The 19,418-nt window shown below is 40.7% G+C and overlaps 1 protein-coding gene across 2 annotated transcripts in view; it reads right to left on the minus strand.

The window, feature by feature from the left end:
* The window catches only part of trappc8 (trafficking protein particle complex subunit 8), a 31,666-nt gene that overhangs the window by 4,371 nt on the left and 7,877 nt on the right, over positions 1-19,418 (minus strand). For both annotated transcript variants that reach the window (XM_085437245.1, XM_085437244.1), the window contains 15 exons: positions 18,803-18,903; positions 16,595-16,700; positions 16,347-16,478; positions 14,944-15,168; positions 12,391-12,496; positions 9,944-10,138; positions 9,384-9,541; positions 9,197-9,271; positions 7,450-7,555; positions 7,109-7,263; positions 5,620-6,044; positions 3,428-3,584; positions 3,245-3,341; positions 1,409-1,477; positions 1,267-1,325 (listed from right to left, as the gene is read on the minus strand). In XM_085437245.1, coding sequence (XP_085293371.1) covers positions 1,267-1,325; positions 1,409-1,477; positions 3,245-3,341; positions 3,428-3,584; positions 5,620-6,044; positions 7,109-7,263; positions 7,450-7,555; positions 9,197-9,271; positions 9,384-9,541; positions 9,944-10,138; positions 12,391-12,496; positions 14,944-15,168; positions 16,347-16,478; positions 16,595-16,700; positions 18,803-18,903 — 2,166 coding nt within the window. The remainder of the gene's footprint in view (positions 1-1,266; positions 1,326-1,408; positions 1,478-3,244; positions 3,342-3,427; positions 3,585-5,619; positions 6,045-7,108; positions 7,264-7,449; positions 7,556-9,196; positions 9,272-9,383; positions 9,542-9,943; positions 10,139-12,390; positions 12,497-14,943; positions 15,169-16,346; positions 16,479-16,594; positions 16,701-18,802; positions 18,904-19,418) is intronic.

Genomic DNA, 19,418 nt, shown 5'->3' on the forward strand with positions numbered 1-19,418 from the left:
AACACATTTTCAATTCCACAAAATTCAGAAAGAGTTACTGTTTGTTAAAAAGCTTACATAGAAGTAGGCAAACATTTCTAGATGGTTCCTTCTAGCTTTAAATTTGTTTTACAACAAACACGAGGCAAAAATGTCTTGATGCATGCTCAATCATCCAGATAAGGAAATCCCAAAAGGTTGATTCTGTTTATCTGGACGTCGAGTTTTCAGTGGGAGAAACGTTTCGTCAGTCACCCAAGTGACTTCTTCAGTCTCAGCCGACTGCAGGTCTCCCCAACCTTATGAACAGTAAATCTGCACAATAACTGAAACCAGCCTACTGAGTAAATGTAAATATCCCAGCTGGACATTTGTCAAAGCTGGGAAGGCTCCTAAAGAAAGCTCCAGGTGATCAAGGAGAGATGGACAACTGCTGCCGAAGTGAAAACCTTTAGCGATCCCTTATCTGTCAGAAATATCGGAACAGTTGAGACACATTTTCTCTAAACACAGCATCCCTGTGGCTTTTAACCCCAAAACATGTTACACCAAAAACTGGTGCACCCCAAGGATCGGGTCCCCCAACACAGAGTAATATAGTATATGCTGTGAAGTGCCAGGAGGATTGCCAGGATTTATACATCAGGGAAACCAAACAAACTCTGGCGAAGCGGATGGCACAACACAGAAGAGCTACCTCGTCAGGCCAGGACTCTGCAGTCTATTTACACCTACAGGCCAGTGGACACTCTTTCAATGATGAGGATGTAACATCCTGGACAGGGAGGAACGCTGGTGTGAGTGCAGAGTCAAGGAGACCATTTACATGAAAAGGGAAAGACCATCTCTGAATCGAAGAGGGGGCCTAAGGGTACATCTTTCACCATCTTATGATGTTGTGATTGCAGCCGTTCCCCAACTCTGTGAATGGTGCTCATGGCCATTGTTCAATAGGCTTTGATCAGTGGTTGTTGATCGTTGGTCATGACAATTTGCATATTAATGATCAAGCTACTGACCTCAGAGCACATTCTTCTTTCAGTGGTTTCAGTTATTGTGCAAATGTACTGTTTATAATGTTGGTGAAACCTGCAGTCAGCTGAGACTGAAGAAGTCACTTGGATGACTGACGAAGCGTTTCTCCCACTGGAAACGCTTCGTCCAGATGAAAATAATCAACCTTTTGGGACCAAACAAAAAACATCCCCAAAAAACAACTATGACAAAGCATGAGAACATACAACCATAACAGAAAATTGTATATTGTGAAGTGTATGTTCTACTCACCTGTTCATTTCCCATACTCAGGTCTGAAAAAGTGTACTTCTCTACAGCCTTAGAGGTAGCTAGAAATAACAGACAGAACTGTGAAATTCATGCTCACTGAAAATGGCCTAACTGATGGGGTTTGTTTTTTCACTAAAAGTACCTTCACTGGGTTTGCAACGTGTGGCCCTAAAACACAGCTTGGCTCTTTCTCTGCTGCCAAGTTTACATTCTGAAGGAGAAAAGGAAGAAAAAGACAAGTTACGATCCACATCAATATCCAGTTTCTGTCTGATTTCTTTCATTTAATCCATTATTAGACTCAACTCACTTCTCTCACAAATATTAAAGAACTCACCCACCACTTTAATCACACGCTAGATCTCGTTCTGACATATACCAGAGACACTGAAAATGAAACAGTATCCTCAAAGTGCTGTAACTAAGTTTAACCATATAATTCCTCCTTTAATGTTCGCCTTTGACAGTTATACCAGGAAGTCAAGTACTTCTGATTTGGGGGTTTCTTTTTCAAATGATCCACAGTCTCCACAGTCACGCGCAGCGACGATGTAAATGTATTAAGAAGATAATCCGACCTCTGTACAACTAGATCAGATAGCTGCTCCACACTGTTGGCACATGGCATTGAAGAAGAAAACAGTGGAGATCACTTGTATGGTGGAAAGAAAATGACATATCACTAATTCAAAACACCTTCATGTAGCCTGGAAAAAAGTTTGTTGTTCATAAAAAAGTCCTGCATGTTACTGTCCCTCACTAGTTAAAGGAAATAACATTAGGTTTCTCTTGATGTCATCCATATAAAAGAAGTGCTTACTGATTACTCTGTTCTACAGACTATATCCATTGATCTAGTCATTGGTAGTCAGTGGTACTTGCTGGCAACTTGTGCAATTTCCTTAAAGTTGGCCTCTAGTGTTGTTCATCAGGATCCATGTGTGAGACATTGAGTCGTAGGATTTCTTGCAATCAGTCCAGGTGGTGTACAGACTGGTCACAGTCTGATCTTACAGTCTTAATTGACTGCTTTATCTGCTAGTAACTGGTATTTCTGCCATTTCACTCATGTATTGAGCTATGTGCCTGTTCATGTTAGCAGCTATGATACCTGACCGGAGCTTCGATGTATTGCTAATATACTGACTGATCCCTTCTGGGGGATTATTTCCAGGTGCAACTCATCCATTAGCAGCTGGTTCATTTATAAGTGTAAGTCTAAGTGTATTTTTGTTTTCTGACAGTGTAGTATTTTATTCTGTTGTATATAGTATGTTATTCTTATTATCTTGTTCCATTGTTTTTCTTAATTTTTGCTACTGTAACTTTGCACTGTCCACTTTCTGCTGTGACACAAGTTTCCCACGTGTGGGAATAATAAAGGTTTATCTTATCTCATCTTATACTGCCAGGCGCTCATGAATGCCGTTAGCTTCTTCAGTAGGTAGGCGTGAATCATGTTGGTGACTGGTGCTGTCCAACTGTTTATGATTCAGACTTTGTCTTGAATGTCTGGCCTCCTGTATGGGCAGCTTGCTGTACTTCTCAGACATTCCTTTCTTAATCACACCTTTCTGCAGCTCTAATAGTTGGCTAACTTCTCTTAGTGCTGCCTTGATATTGGCCTTCAATCTCCTTCTCCATGGAGAGGTCTGCTCCATGACACTGTTCATCTTGTAGCTAAGGATCTCAGTGATCACTGCTGCTGTGGTGTAGATGTTCCACTTTCCCAAAATGAAAGTGAAAGAGGCATGATTTTGAACCTCTGAAGGAGATCTAGCTTCATCACAAATAATTAAAATTCATGGGCACAGGACCGGTCAGCTGCTGCTCTAGAAGCAATTGTTTTTAATGGGTTGAATCTTTGAACTTCACCATAGAAAATTATATTCATCAATCATGCTAACACTGTATGGAGAAACTGAACTAGCCCATTAAATGAAATGAAGCACAGATCTCCTGGTGTACCAGACCTCACCTTTATCCTTGTTCGGGTTGATGTACTTGTGAAGGCGCCAATGTTGGCTGCTACTCGAGACCTGAACGATGTGGAACTCTCGCACACCACCTTCATTCTGTGAGAAGAGTAATGTTCAATCGTTATTTGTGCAGCAGGCATGATTTAACTATGTAACTGTGTGTGCTATGCTGAGCATCTCACCGTATTGATGTTCTCCACATCAATAAAGACAAGGGTTCCACTACTGCCTTTTTCATCCAGACAGTGATGTGGAGGAACACTGCTGCGACAGGCTGATGCCTGTATGCTCAAAGACCGACTAGCACAGATAAATACTGTGTGGCGCAGCACCCGGTGACTTTACATGCGGAGAGAGGGAAAAGAGAAAGCCTTATTGTTTTTTCCCCAAGGATTATGAGAACTTTCAGCACAAACATACACAAACCTGAACTATGGCTTGTGCCATTATGTGACCCCACACACAGCAAACTAAAAAAATTAATTTCTTTGTTAAGGTCACAGTCCAGTCCGTGCGTACCCAAAACAGCCATGTTTAATCCAGATAAGGATATGATTTATAGACTTTGTCACACAGAACGTGTAAAGAACTTTGTATACATTACATAAAAGTTATAAACTGGTGATATTAAATGATCAAAGTATTTGATCCCCTACAACCTAGGCAGAGTTCTGGCTCACAAAGATCAGCTGCGTGCCCATGTGGCAAACAGATTTCAAACAATTCCAGATTAACTTGTTGCACCCTTGTCCACTAAATCAATTCATTCACACTCCAAGCTCTCCACCACAATGGGCAAGACCACAGAGCTGTCAAAGGATGTCGGGGACAAGATTGTACACATCCACAAGACTGGAAGAAGCAAGAAGCTTGGTGAGAAGTTGACAAGTGCTTGTGTGATTAATAAGAAATATAAAACACCTATCGATGGTTCTCAACTGAAGCTTTATACAAGATCTTGCAATAACAGGATGAGGATTATCATGAGAAAGGTGATATATCATCCCAAGAATACATGGGAGAGATTTGTTGATGACTTAAAGGCAGTTGGGAGGAGAATCACCAAGAACACCATCGGTAATACACTACTCCATTATGAATTTAAATCTTACAGCACCCGTGAATTTGCCCTGCTCAAAAAACGGCACAAGTACAGGCCCATCGCACGCTTGCCAGTGAACATCTAAATGATTAAGATAAAGCATTATAATCAGATGAAACTAAAATCGAGCTCTTGAGCAACTTGAACCACCTTATTTGGAGGAAGAGAAAAGCTGAGTATGACCCAAACGTGGATGACTTCAATACACTACGGGACAAGGTCATAGCACCTGCACGGCTGTGGCTCCAAGCAATCAGAATGGTACTAAAATGTGACGTCATCAGACTGCATGCCACCAATTGGCTGGTCAGTGGCGTCGTTCGATGAGTCATGAGAGTGTTTCGTTCACAAAATTCAAAACTGCCATTTTTTTTTGAAACGGCAACAAGGGAAAGGGCCCGAACAAACAAAATCCAACACAAACACCAAAACAAACAAAAACAACTCCGTGATCCCCTCGACTCTGATCAAAAGCCACAGACCGAGCAGCAGGTATATTGTTGCCTTGACGTCCACCTTTGCTATAGCATTTGTGTCGCATACTAATTACATCACGGGACGCTCGGACACGTTGCTATATCAATGACCACGCACATTAGGTGATACTTGATCTAAGTTGAATTGTGGTGAGCCGATCTGAGTAGGTACTAATGGAAAAAGGGCTTAAAGTTTATGAGTAGCCAAGCCAATCTTCTTCCTCCGTCCTATAGAAAATCTGTAGAGGGAGCTTAACTTCAAGTTTCTTGAATGCTGCCTGCCTGGAGTTAGAGTTTCTGTAAAGAAGAGTGGGTCAAAAGCACCGTCTTGCTGACAAAGCACTTTGCAAGCAAGGGCTTCTCCAAAAAAATACTAAATCATGTTTTGCTTGGGGACCAAATACTTGACATGCAAATAAAATTATAAGGTTTATGTAACGTGTTTATTTCTAGAATGTTTTGTTGATATTTTATCTCTCGCCATTAAAACTATCATTTCACATATAGACTGTTTATTTCTTTGTAAGTTTTCTCTTTACAAATTCAGCAGGAGATCAAATAATTATTTTCCCACGGCTACATGACCCTTTTCTTCACTGGTGCCCCGGCACTGAAATAATCTACTTTTTGTCAATATAATCAAAAAATACATACATAGAAGTATTTTTCAATCCTTAATTTATGTAAGTTACATTTCAGGCTGATCATGTTTCTTTGAAAAATACTAATATGTTCCAAGAAATGATATGTATGCCTACAGGTCAGTTCACAAAAGTGCTTAATTTTCAATTTTTACCTTATCTTGAGTCCTTTCTCTGCGCTCTCATAATAGAACAGAAAGTTGATTTCATGGACTCCCTCCTGGTCTGGTCCTCTCAGCCAGAGAGGCAGCTGAGTGGACTGCCCTGGTTGCAGGATGCTGCCATCTATTGGAATTTCTATCACACCAGATGGCTGTCGGAAATCATCAGCTGAAACCAGACTCTCAGTGGCTTCTGAGGCCCGCTGGAGAGGTGTGGCCACGGTTTTATAAGGTGAACAATTTTCAGCTGACGTCGGGCTGAGGGGTGTCGTGGCCTGGCTGCCAAAGGTGAAGAAAGCGGCGTGTGTGGACACCACTCGCAGGCCACACAAAGCAACACCGCTGACATTACAGAACTCAACATATGCTTTTCGGATTTCGCCACACAGCAGAGCAGTGGGAAACTGCAGGAAAAAAACCTGACATACAAACACACACACAGAGTAATAAACAGAAAGCAATACTGCAGCATCACCACACATAAGTGAAACTACACTTGAAAGCATAGATATTCAAGTAGAGGTTCATTGGAAGCCTGTTTTAAAAGCCCAGCTGCTACTGGGGGAGGGGAAAAAAGTATTTTTCCCCTTCCTAATTTCTAATTATGCTAATTTGTTACACATGTTTCAGATCATCAAATTTAAATATTAGACAAACAGTAAACAATAAAACGAAAATGCAGTTTCTGGTAGAAGATTTAATTTATAAGGACAGAAAGCTGTCCAAACCCACATGGCCCTACGTGAAAAAAATGAATGTCCCACAGCTTGAATCATTCATTAACAGTAATAAACCAGACCTGTTGAATCAATAAGTCACTTCAATAGAACATGTCTAACAAATTTAAGTAGGCTAAAACATCATCATGCAACACATCCTGTCACGATGTCAAGAAACTCAAGAACAGATGAGAAAATCATTGATATCTATCCACCTGGAAAGACTTAAAAAGACATTTCTAAGGCTCCAGCCAACAATAATGGAGTCATTATCCACAAATCAAAAAAACAAAATGAAAAAAATAATAATTCTTTTTCACAATTGTTTTTTAATAGTTCATCCATCTGGACAGGAGTGTTGACTGACCAGTAGCCAGTATGTGTCTGTTGAGCCTTATTTGAAACAAGAACTCTCGACTGTGTCTGTAGTGTAGATGTCATTTTTTGGATTTGAACTGAATTCTGTGACAGATATTCATAATATATATGATACAGCCTGTCAAAAAACTAACATTGCATGTTACTGTCGAATTAGATATGTTTGTCCGTTAGATCCATGTGTATGTGTGTTTATAGTTTCTGTTCTCTAGCAAAGCTTGCTAGCATTATTTCAACTTCAAACTCTACCCTCCCATCAAAGTTTTCCCACATCTGACTCCATAGAACTAACATAGAAAAAAATGTTTTCAACATGCAGAATCTAAAACCCAGTAAAGTGATTTCATGATGACTACATCCATGAAGGTTTTCAGAATAAGTCCTACCTCCATCAGGGGCATAGGTGCTGTTATGATGGGATTCAGACGTCGATCAGGACCATGACGAACTGACATCTTGTCCTCTTTGGTCAGATTAAGACGTGGGCCAAGGATGTTCAAGTCCTGTTTCCCACGAACCATCAAATCTAGAGTCTGCTGGTCTGTAAACAAGAGGAAATCCATATGGTTTCTAACTGGCAGCAAGACAAAAAAAAAAAAGTACAACATATTGGAATTTTATTTATTTATTTTTTTAAATACCATGTAATGCATAATGCAAATGGAAAAACATTCTGTCTTCATCAAATAATAATAAAGCATATGAGTTGACATGAGGTCAAATTTACCTTCAGTGCTAGAAGCCATTTCGCCAGAGGAGCCTGCAGCCAGGTTGTACACTACACCCACAATGTTCAGCTGACCAGTTCTGTGTGGCAGCAGCTTGAGTCGGGCCTGAGATCAAAGTGATCAGCACAAAATAACTGGATTTCTGTTTAGCATTAGGTATTTGTATATGTCATGATGCATGCTCAATCATCCAGGTAAGGAAATCCCAAAATGTTGATTCTGTTCATCTGGATGTTGTGTTTTCAGTGGTGTTTGCATTATGCATTACATTTTGTCACTCATCCAAGTGACTTCTTCAGTCTCTGCTGACTGCACGTTTCCCCAACCTTGTAAAGAGCACATATGGGCAATGACTGAAACTAGCACCACTGGTGAACAATGGGTTGCGATGTCAGTTTCTTGATCATTAATATGCAAATTATCACAACCATTTATCAACAACCACTGATCAAATATAAAATCTTAGAAATATGGTATCTAACCAGATTCTTACTCTGGATAGCATTACCTTGGCCTCCAGTAACACTGTGAGGAACCTTGGAGTCATTCAATGCACATATTAAACAAATATGTAGGACTTCTTTCTTCCATTTGCACAATAAAAATTAGAAACATCCTGTCTCAGAGCGACACTGGAATAACTAGTCAGTTTATTACTTCCAGGCTGGACAACTGTAATTCATTATTATCAGGATGTCCTAAAAACTCCATGAAAAGCCTTCAGTTAATCCAAAATACTGTAACAAGAGTACTGACAGAGGCGAGAAAGAGAGACCATATTTCTCCTATATTGGCTTCCTGTTAAATCCAGAATTGAATTTAAAGTCCTGCTCCTCACATTCAATGTCTTGAATAATCAGGCCCCATCTTATCTTAATGATCTTGTAGTACCATATCACCCTATAGAGCACTTTGCTCTCGCACTGCAGGCTTACTTGTTGTTCCTAGAGTATTGAAAAGTAGAATGTAGGCTCAAACTTTACATTTCAGTAATGGTAAAGGTGAGCGCTGTCATGCACTGTGAGAAGTTTCCTGGTTGAACCCAGACTGGGGCCTTTCTGTGTTGAGGCAGAGCCTTCATCTTTAAGGCCCCTCTTCCATGGAACTGATCAGTGGTCATGGCAACTTGCATATTAATGATCAAGGAACTGAACTCACAGCCCACTGTTTGTCAGTGATGCTAGTTTCAGTCATTATAAAAATGTACTGTTTATAAGGTTGGGGAAACCTGCAGTCAGCTGAGACTGAAGACGTCACTTGCATGAAATGTTCCTCCGACTGAAAACGCTACGTCTAGATGAACAGAATCAACTTTTTTTGGATGAAGAGAGTACAGTACAGTACAATTAGTATCTAGCAGATATTTTAAATACTCTACGATTTTCTGAGGCCAATGTGAATACTTTTTGAGCATCAAAGGCCTATTTCACCAAAGTGCATTCAGTTTGTGCTGTCACTTTTATTCGCCAAAACAGAACGCACAACACTAAAACTGAAAAGATTAAACTAAGCTGTACTTAAGATATGCTTAATGCTCACTGGCATTAAGCATATCTTATTGTACAATTTCACATGAAAGATTATCACTATGTGTAACCTCCTTCCTCATGTGAATGCAAACACATGTTGTGACTCTCTTTGTATTTCCCAACACTAGGTCAGAATTGTTAAAAAATGTAGCAGCATTATGAAACAGAAAAGATTCTGAAAAAAGATCCATGAATTTACATTTAGAGACCAGCTTACCATTTTGGTCTCCTCTGGACCCAACTGAAACTCCTGGATAGTCTCAGAGGTTACAATATCATCTTTCTGTGTCATCTGCAAGAGGAAGCATATAATGAACAGATTAGAGAAAAAAATAAGATTAGACCTAAAAACAAGGTGAAAATAAATCACAGTTCCTAAGAGCATATTTGTTCATGTTGCCCACCCCTACAGCCGAGGTCTCCTCATTGGTAATGGTCTCTTCTGTCATCTCCTTTGATGAAGATGAACCGTCAACAGTAAACCTCCACAGGAGCGAGAGGCTTGACAGGGCCAGAGAAACCTTCAAAGGATTCCTGAATGTCACCTCCACTATGATTGGCTCTGTAAAGACAAAGAAGATTGCATAGCGTGTGGGCACAATTTATTAGACATGGGATGGCTCAAACTTTACATTTCAGTAATGGTACAGGTGAGCGCTGTCATGCACTGTGAGAAGTTTCCTGGTTGAACCCAGACTGGGGCCTTTCTGTGTTGAGTTTGCATATTTGTATTGTGCCTTCATAGGTTTTCTCTGGGTACTACAGCTCAATCCATACATGCGCGTTAGGTAACTGGTAATTTTAGCTTGGCCACGGCAGTGACATTGGTAAAGTGGAGAGAATAAATACTATATGAATATATGGTTAAATGTGGCTTGAAGTATTAAGTGCTTTGAGTTGTCAGGAACCAGAAAAGCACTTATAACATTTTAAAGTTCCCGTGTTAGTGCTGAACACATCTTACCTTCAACCACAGCCAGGGGATGACGGAGGTTGTCTGTCTGACTGTTGAGGCAGCACTGAGTGGGCTGAAAATTTACTGGGACAACACCCCCATTTGCAGACGCTACAAGCTGCTCTTCTAGATGGCACCACATGGCTGACAAATCCTGGTCAAACTCCTGGTCCAGTGACACGTGAGTGGCTGCCTGCTTTTCTCCTGAACAGATCAAATATCAGATTAAATACAAACCAAAAATGCAAAACACTTAATTTTGCTGTAAAAAGTCTGACAGTAAACCTCTGCTCGGGTATGTCAGCATCCTATGTACACTCTACATTTTCATGTTACGCTTTGCATTGAAAACAGGGTTTAGACAGGGTCCATAATGGTCATAATATATACAAATATTTGCAAACTGAACGCTAGTGTCACAAGAATTCTGGATATCTTAACTTTAAATGGACTCCTTCACAAGGTTTTCTACTTTTATTTTCTTGGTTAATAACAGATTATGATTCACACAAAACAAAAAATCTAAGAAGCACTGAATTTATGTTTGTTTTTGTGCTGCAGCAGCCTGTATGCTTCCCATGTGCTTGTATGCATGCCTGACAACATTAGGGCATGAGATGACAATGAGACGACAGATAGTGTCCTGGGAGATCTCCAAGATTGGACCAGTCATCACTGACCTAGTGGTGACCCATCACTGGCCCATCTGACGCTGCAACCTGGGAGCATCAGATGGGCCAAAGCATGATGTCCTAGAAGTGTTCTATTGTATCTTGGTCAGGTTAATCTGGAGGGCAGGCCTATCATTTCCTTCACCCTCCTGGAACTGTTTTATATCCCAGCCACATGAGACAATTCATGCACTGGGAGGGACCCAGAACCCACTGCACCCCTGACAATAGGTCCAAGAATTTCATCCCAATATCTAATGGTAGTTAGGGTGCCATTGCCTTGTCTGTAGAGGTCGTGCATCTCTCCATGGATATGCCTCCTTAGACTATTACTGATCCATCAAACTGGTCACACTCAAAGATGTAATAGGCAGCAAAATGTTCTCCATGATTTCTCACATGTGCTCAGGGTGAACCTGCTCTCATCTCATCAAAAAAAAAAAAAAAGACCCACAGGGTGCCAGTGGCAGACCTGGTAAATCTGGTATTCAGGCTCCACAGTGCCAGGCAGGTAAACACAGGGCCCACTAGAAGACATTGGGCTGCCAGGCCACTCTCACGAACTCTTCAATTTTGACCAAGCAATCAGAAACAGACATCACACTGGTGGCCTGCTGGGGGCCAATTTGGCTCTGGTAGTGGTGATCCTGTTCCTTCTTGTACAAAGACGCAGATACTGGTCCTGCTGCCTTGTACTAGCATGTCCTGCTCTCCTAGAGTAACTAGCAACAGTGGGAAGGACAAACTCCTTGTTAGCAGTAAGAAACCTCTGGCAGAATCAGGTTTAGGGGTGAAGCCATCTACTGCGACCAGTTGAGAGTGAGGGGAGGAAGACTGAAAAAATGCGCACTATCGAAGAGAACAAAAAACTGATAAAGCCTAATGATTAAATGCAGAGTGGTATATAAACACATTAGCGAGGGGAAAAAACATCTAAAAAGGTGAGTGAAGAAGAAACACTCGGTGGATCATTAGAAGCCCCCAGCAGCCTAGGGGAGACAAATCAGGGTCACCTGATCCAGTCCTAACAATGGGCTTTATCAAAAAGCCGTAAGCCCAATCTTTAAAAAAAAAAAAAAAAAGAGCGGTTGTCCGTCTCCTGAAATCAAACTAACACTTAGTTCACAGAAGAGGGGCCTGGAACCTGAAGGCTCTGCCTCCCATTCTACTTTTAAATACCACAAGTAAGCCCACAGTCTGAGAGTGAAGTCCTCTAGTGGGAGGTGCGGTACTATAAGGTCAATAAGATAAGATGGGGCCTGATTATTCAAGACATTGTACATGAGGAGCAGGATTTTAAATTTGATTCTGGAATGAACAGGGAGCCAATGAAAAGTAGCCAATATGGGCGAAATGTGCTCTCTTTCTAGTGCCTGTCAGTATTCATGCTGCAGCATTTTGAATTAACTGAAGGTTTTTCAGGAATGATGCTGATCTGTATACAAAATAAGGCTTGACACTTACAGATGCGAACCTTAAAATTCACACAGCCCTGGGCATTTCACATTGTGTGTGACAGTCTCCAAAGCAATAATGTTAGTTACTGTCTTGTGGATTAAAAGCCATACATAAGCATGTGCCTCGACTCCTGTAAAGTTTATAGAGGCAGCATATGAGTCGTGTGTGTTACAGTAACGTTGTCATTTATGCCGCATTGCACAAAGTCACCAGGCAGATAATATCTTTCAGCTGCTGATATATCGATAGGTGTACCCTGCACCACTTCCCAAAGTGTTTTGTACACTTTGCTGCTTAGTGATAAAGGAGTAGGCTCGAGGACATTACCTTCTGCAAGGCGGCGTTCGTGTCCAAAGTAGACTCTTGTTGCTGAGCTGTGGATGCAGGGCAGAGGAAGCTGGGGAAGGCTGACTTCATTTCCTCCCAACACGCTCTATAATAACCGAAACAAAACAAAAAATAATACGCAAACTAGAGATGGCACGATACCACTTTTTTATGTCCGATACCGATACCGATATCATAAATTTGGATATCTGCCGATACCGATATGAATCCGATATAGTGTTATTTAATCAACAAAACTGTTTTTTAAAATATCTTGCTGCATTTTGCAAGTCTGCAAGTTCATACTCAAGTTTAAAACAACAACTACACTAAAGCTATTCTGTTATACCTGTATACAAAAAAAATATTTCATAGTTCAGCAATACTGATCAATCTAATAAACTTAGACCTACACCATCCTCCCTATTCTGGTATTTTAAAGAGTACTTAGCGTAAATATTAAGCAACCTAACTAATAGGGTTCCAACTCCCAGCAACAACAAAAATAAATAAATAAAAAATAGGGAACCACCCCTCACGCTCCACCTCATGATGCTTAATCGACGTAATCAACCTTAATTTGATGCAGTGTGAAAAAAAAATGCACAGAAATCAATTATTTTTCAAGAAATATTAAATAGATTCAACATCTTTCTTCAACAAAATTGCAGACTGCACAGATGGTACCTTCCCAAAGGAAAATGTACTATAGCTTACTAGGGTATATATATTAGACTTAATAGTCACTATATACAGTAATTGACTTCTATTCATTTTACATCAAATTAAAACTTTGGGTGTCAGATAATTATTTATTAAAAGCTCGACATTTTAAATGAGAATAAGAAAGAAAAGTATGTCTTTGTGCCCCCTTTTCCCTGTTCATGCCCTATCGGCCCCCCTGGCTAAACTTTGCTAGATCCGCCCCTGCACAGTTACAGCCGTCAGCTACGTAGAAAAAGATCCTGGTGTAGAAAGTAATATTAAATAAATTCTAACAACAGCTTATCAAGCTTAAATGTTCTGCTGTTGTTCAGCCGCTGGTTTCCTCTTTCTGGTGCAAAGTGGACCAAAAACAAACAAGAGACACGGACTCGCGACAGAAAAGCCGATCAGCTGATCAGTTTCACGATTGAAGTAGCAGCCGGAGAGCGAGAGGCAGTCGCTTGTTAAGCTTAACGCAGGAATGCTTTACAAACATTCAGAGATGGACTTACACACTTGCTTTACTTCTCTCGGGGATAACTTTGTCGAGATGAAATGCCAGGTTGCTAGCGAAGCTCCACATGCTATCCAGACCACGACAGGTCCCGCATGCCACAGCCACTGCTCCGACGTGCTAACGTTCTGAGGTGAGTTACAGCGTGTTGCAAGTTTTGTGAGGTGCTTTCGTGATATTTAATGGATCGGATTACATTTTTTATTTTTCTCCGATATCCGATCCAGTAATTTAGGTCAGTATCGGACCGATACCGATACGTAATATCGGATCGGTCCATCTCTAACGCAAACATAAGAGTTTTTGAAAGTTGTTTTTTTTCTGAACCAGGTCAAAATGCAGAAATGTTACTGATTACACCAGGTGCTACACACAAAATCCCCAGTTTAAATTTTCACCATCATATACAGATAAAGGAATATATATAATAGTTTTTATTAATGACATTCTTAGACTTGTGAAGCTACATGCTCCTGGGACCAAAGCTACATGCAAACCACGTGACAAAGAATCCAATTTAAAACTGTTGGATGAGGATAAACAGATTTGGTGTGCTTGTAATTAACGTCAGAGGCAATAACACTCTGTAACCTCACTATAATTAATGTTGGGTTGGTGTGCAACTTTGACAAAATAAACTATAGTTCCTTTGTGATAAAGCTATTAAACTAGGGTGCAATCAGGTCACAATCTCATATAATGCTGCTTATATGCCACTACTGAATTTTTACTTTTATTTTACTATTTAACTGAATGTCAAATAGTACAATGGACTGGTTCTTATATAGTGCTTTTCTACTCAACCTAAACACAATATTAAATTTTAATATTAAATTCTATAAAATGTAGATAGAACATAATGTGCAAAGTGCTTGTACCAAGTCCACTGTGGAACGTTTTTGTAGCCTGAGTAAGTAAGTGTGTTATCGTGACACATTAACTAACTAGTGAGCAGGGTAAGAGGGCGTTGTTAAGTACTGACAGCCTGGAGAAAGAAAATGTTCTTGTGCTGTCAGGTTTTGATTGTGATGGCCCGTAGCCACCTGCCACAGGGAAATGTCATAAACAGTTTATGTTGTGAAGTGTCAGCAGCAACCTTTCTCCCCCATCAACTGAATTGCTGAAATGAAATATAGTGTCTATTCACGTAAATATAGCCATTGAGCTCCTATGGACCTTGTTTTGCTTTATCCACCTCCCATATGAAACTTTAGGAAGGAAAAATAAGGCTGGACACAATATTGTGGTATCCCAGCAAAAAGTGGACATTGATAGTATGTATTTTGAAAATAAAACGGGACAAAAATCATAGAATTTTTTTTTTTTTACATTACCTTGTAAACATAGAGGTACTCTCTCAGAAAGGCGCCCTGCTGTTTAGCCGTCTGTCTGCTGTCATTGATCAGGATCTGTCTGAAAGCTGTTACAGCCTCCTCTGGTTGGCGAAGTGTGAAGGACTGACGCCCAATTGTAAAGTTGATGTGATCTTCTGCCAAAGACCACCCTCTCTCCTTATACACCTGCATGGCTTGGCAGTAACACCGTAGTGCGTGCCTCCTCTACATTATGAAACAGCAAAAAGGATGGGAGACAGAAGGACAACATGAGGATATAAATATATAGAAGACGGAAAACACTAGAGGAGATGAGATGATTGCTGTTAGCATGAGGCCATTTATTATCTACTGCTGGACTACACACTTTATCACGATAACGGTGTATAAAAAACATTAAATATCTGCTTATTCTGCTGCCCCTATAAGCCCAGACTTATTACTCCACAGCCACCTCCTCCAGCTTGTCTGGGGGAACACAAAGGCGTTCCCAGGCCAGTCGAGAGATACATTTTCTCTCCAGCGTGTTCTGCGTCTGCCCCGGGGCCTCCTCCCAGTGGGACACCTCATCCAGAAGGCACACAGGAGGCATCCTTATCAGATGCCTGAACTACATCAACTGGCTCCATCCAATGTTGAGGAGCAGCGGGTCTACTCTGAGCCCCTCTTGAATGGCCAAACTCCTCACCCATTTCTAAGGGAGAGGCCAGCCACAGCTCATTTTCGCCGCTTGTATCCACGATCTTATCCTTTTGGTCACTACCAAAGCTCGTGACCATAGGTGTAGGGACATGGATTTAGCAGGAAACTGAGAGCTTTGCTTTTATGCTCGGCTTTCTTTTTACCACAAAGGACCGGTACGGTGTCCGCATCACTGCAGCTGCAGCACCAATCCGTTTGTTGATTTCCTGCTCCCCTCTCCCTGCACTCATGAACAAGACTTCAAGATACTTAAACTTCCCCACCTGGGGCAGGAACTGGTCCCAGACCCGGAGTAGTGTGGATACTTTTACATTTTGTTTTTTGTTTTTTAAACAAAAGTGAAATGATGCCTAGTTCTGATCATAAATCTATAGTGAACTGTATGCATGTGCTTGTATTTATATGTTTATGTATATATGCAACACTAGAAAAGAACTTCACACGCACATGATTGATTACAAGGATCACAAATGGACGTCTGCAGCCTGTCCACAGCTCGGACACAAAACATTTCACTGCATGTTGTACTCTGATTGTGTATGTGACGAATAAAGCTTGTTTGTTTATGTTGTTAAGTTCAGTCCTGCCCATAAGTCAATAAAGTCTATTAAATAAAAGTTGTAAAAGGGAACATTTTTACATCACAATACAATGCAGGTGTAAAATGGAAGGATAGATCAAAAATGGCAGAAAAGACTCACCTGTCCTGCTTTGCTGAAACGATGACCAGACAGAATCATATGGAAGGCAAATTTGCGCACCATAGGGTTTCGCATATTAATGAAGCAGTGGGCAGCCTGCTCCAGCAGCAAGGCACTCCGTAAATCAGAGTCCTGCAATAATTAAAAACCTCTATTAAGTTTCAAGCAGAATTCTAATGCAGTCTAATTTAATACAGTCTTCTTAATAACTGCACCCCAAGCTGATTTCAAAATAATAGTTTCCTTACCTCACTGGTCATTTTAATGAGAAGAGTGGCAGCTTCTGAGTATTTTCCCTGACTCTTGAGTATTTCAGCACTGAGTAGAGCACAGCGCTCAGCCAGCACCATGTTCCTGTAAAGAGATGTGGGGAAATATACCATCAGGAGAAGAGATGCTAACAGTTCCAGTTCAGATGCTGGTACCCCTCTGTTTGTACACCATCTCTGTACATTATGTCACATATTAAACAAAATCCTAAAAAGACCAATTGTCTGTATGATCAACTCGATCACACAGGTGTGTCGAACTCCAGGGTTTTAGATATCACCCTGGGTCAACACACCTGAATCAAATAATTAGTTCATTACCAGCCTTCTGGAGAACCCCAAGACATATTGAGGAGGTAATTTAGGCATTTAAATCAACTGTGTTGGATCAAGGACACATCTAAAACCTGCAGGACACCGGCCCTCGAGGCCTGGAGTCCGACACCTGTGACCTACAACATCTGAAAGTTTCTGGCTATAAACACCGCATCCAGAAGACCTTGGATTTTGAGAACAAGAGATAATGACACTATGGAGGCAGAAGAAACAATGTTCTTATATTATGTTACAGCTCTCTTCACTTTCCACTGTTTCCACTTCACTGTTCCAGTCACTGAAGCAGTGGATGTAGTTCGTAAGAGATGACAGGATGAACCCAACTGTTAAGTCTCAGGAGGATTGCAATGATTTATTCATCGGGGAAACCAAATAACCTCTGGCTAAGTGGATGGCACAACACGGAAGAGCTAACTCGTCAGGCCAGGAGTCCGCAGTCTATTCACACCTACAGGCCAGTGGACACTCTTTCAGGTGATGAGGATGTACACATCCTGGACAGGGAGGAATTCTGGGACCTAAGGGTACATCTTTCACCATCTTACAATGCTGTGATTGCAGCCATTCCCCAATTGTCTGTGAATGTTACCCAACGCCATTGATCAATGATCATTGGTCGTTGGTCATGACAACTTGCATATTAAATGATCATGAAACTGACCTCACAGCCCATTGCTCATTCAGTGGTGCTAGTTTCAGTCATTGTGCAAATGTACTGTTTATAAGGTTGGTGAAACCTGCAGTCAGCTGAGACTGAAGAAGTCACTTGGAGTGATGAAAAATATCTCCCACTGAAAACACCAATTCAGTAAATGCACCATCCTCTTGTTTACAAGAAGAACAAGCTTCTCAATAATGGGGTCTTAAAAAACACACAAAAACAAAACAATAATATGCAGTCTCTACGGAGTATTCACAACCATTTTTTTCTCCCACATTTTGATATGTCATGGCCTCATTCCAAAACTGATTAAATTCATTTTTCACCTCAAAAAGTTTCCACTGATCTGTCACATATTTCTGCAACTTGACTGGAGAAATTTTACATTACTACATAGTAGTAGCAGCATCATGTCTTATATATGTTTTCTGACAGCAGGAAGTGAGAGACTAGTCAGTGTTGAGGGAAAGACTGAACTGAAGCAACGTGCAGAGACATGCTTGATGATAAGCTACTCCAGAACGCTGTGGACATCAGTGACCCTGAGCACACAGCCAGGTAGTTAATGAGTGGCTTTCAAGTCCACTCTGTAAATGTCCTCGAGTGGCGCAGCCAGACCCTGAAATGAATCTTAAATGATTAAATTATGGGATATTGTGTGTGTTGTGTGTAGGGAGCATTTTATAAGCGTAAAAGTTGCTTCAACAGGTACAACAGGTAATTCAGATTTACATTTTTTCTTGCAATCCATGTTTGCATGCCTTCAAGTTTTGTTTTTTGTTTTGTGTATTTTATGTTCAATATAGGTATTTGTTGTGCCTGAAAATGAATAAATAAATGAATGAATGAATGAATGAAGTACACATCTTTAAAGCCTGCCTTTATATGCTAGTGAGAGTTCCTCAAACAACAAAGGGTTGCCTTGTTTAGAGGGAAAATAGAACGTGCTAGTTGTACATTGGCTCATCATTGTAGTGTTATTGGCCACTTATTACAAACCAGTGCAACATGAGGATGAAGATTTTAGAGGACTGTAATTGTGTGTTGGATTGTCCTGCATCATAAGTGACATATTTGTGGGAATCAAGTAAATTATGCAAAATTCCCACAATCCCAAACTGAAATTTATCCACTGAAATTAAAACACCAGAAAGAAATAGATGATGTAATTAGTTAGTCATCAGTCATACTTGCAGACATCTCTGTACGTTTGTATTGCGGTGTCCATGTAGTGTGCTGGATAAGGTCTCGAGGCTCCACCCTGCAGAAAGGCTGACACCGCAGCCATTTCCTACAAAATAATCAGAATGAATAGATGAAAGATAAAGAGTAATGGTAACAAGGAACAGAATAGAAAATAAAAGTGAGCAAAATAAATATCATTATTCAGAACCATATCCTAAGGAGCTTGGAAAAACAACGCGTGGACTTCATTCTTGAAGACGTTCACCTCTCATCGAGGACGCTTCTTCAGCTCTACAAACCAAATGGTGCCATCTAATTAAACCCTAGTTGGAGCTGTCACTCATGAGGGTCGTTGACCCACTATTTATCATGTTCCTCATCACATGAGCCAAGCTCTTGATGTACACACATTCATCCAGTAAGTAAATCCCCAAAAGTTGATTCTGTTCATCTGGACATAGCATTTTCAGTGGGAGTGGGAGTCACTCATCCAAGTGACTTCTTCAGTCTCAGACTGAAGCAATGTACAGAAACATGCTTGATGACAAGCTGCTCCAAGTGACGAAGCTCCCACTGAAAATGCTACATTCAGATGAACAGAATCAACTTTTTGGAGGCACA

The sequence above is a fragment of the Copadichromis virginalis genome, linkage group LG17 (assembly GCF_057382275.1).
Source record: "Copadichromis virginalis isolate Kocher_CV1m ecotype Utaka linkage group LG17, C_Virginalis_male_GT1.1, whole genome shotgun sequence".
Classification (NCBI taxonomy): domain Eukaryota; kingdom Metazoa; phylum Chordata; class Actinopteri; order Cichliformes; family Cichlidae; genus Copadichromis; species Copadichromis virginalis.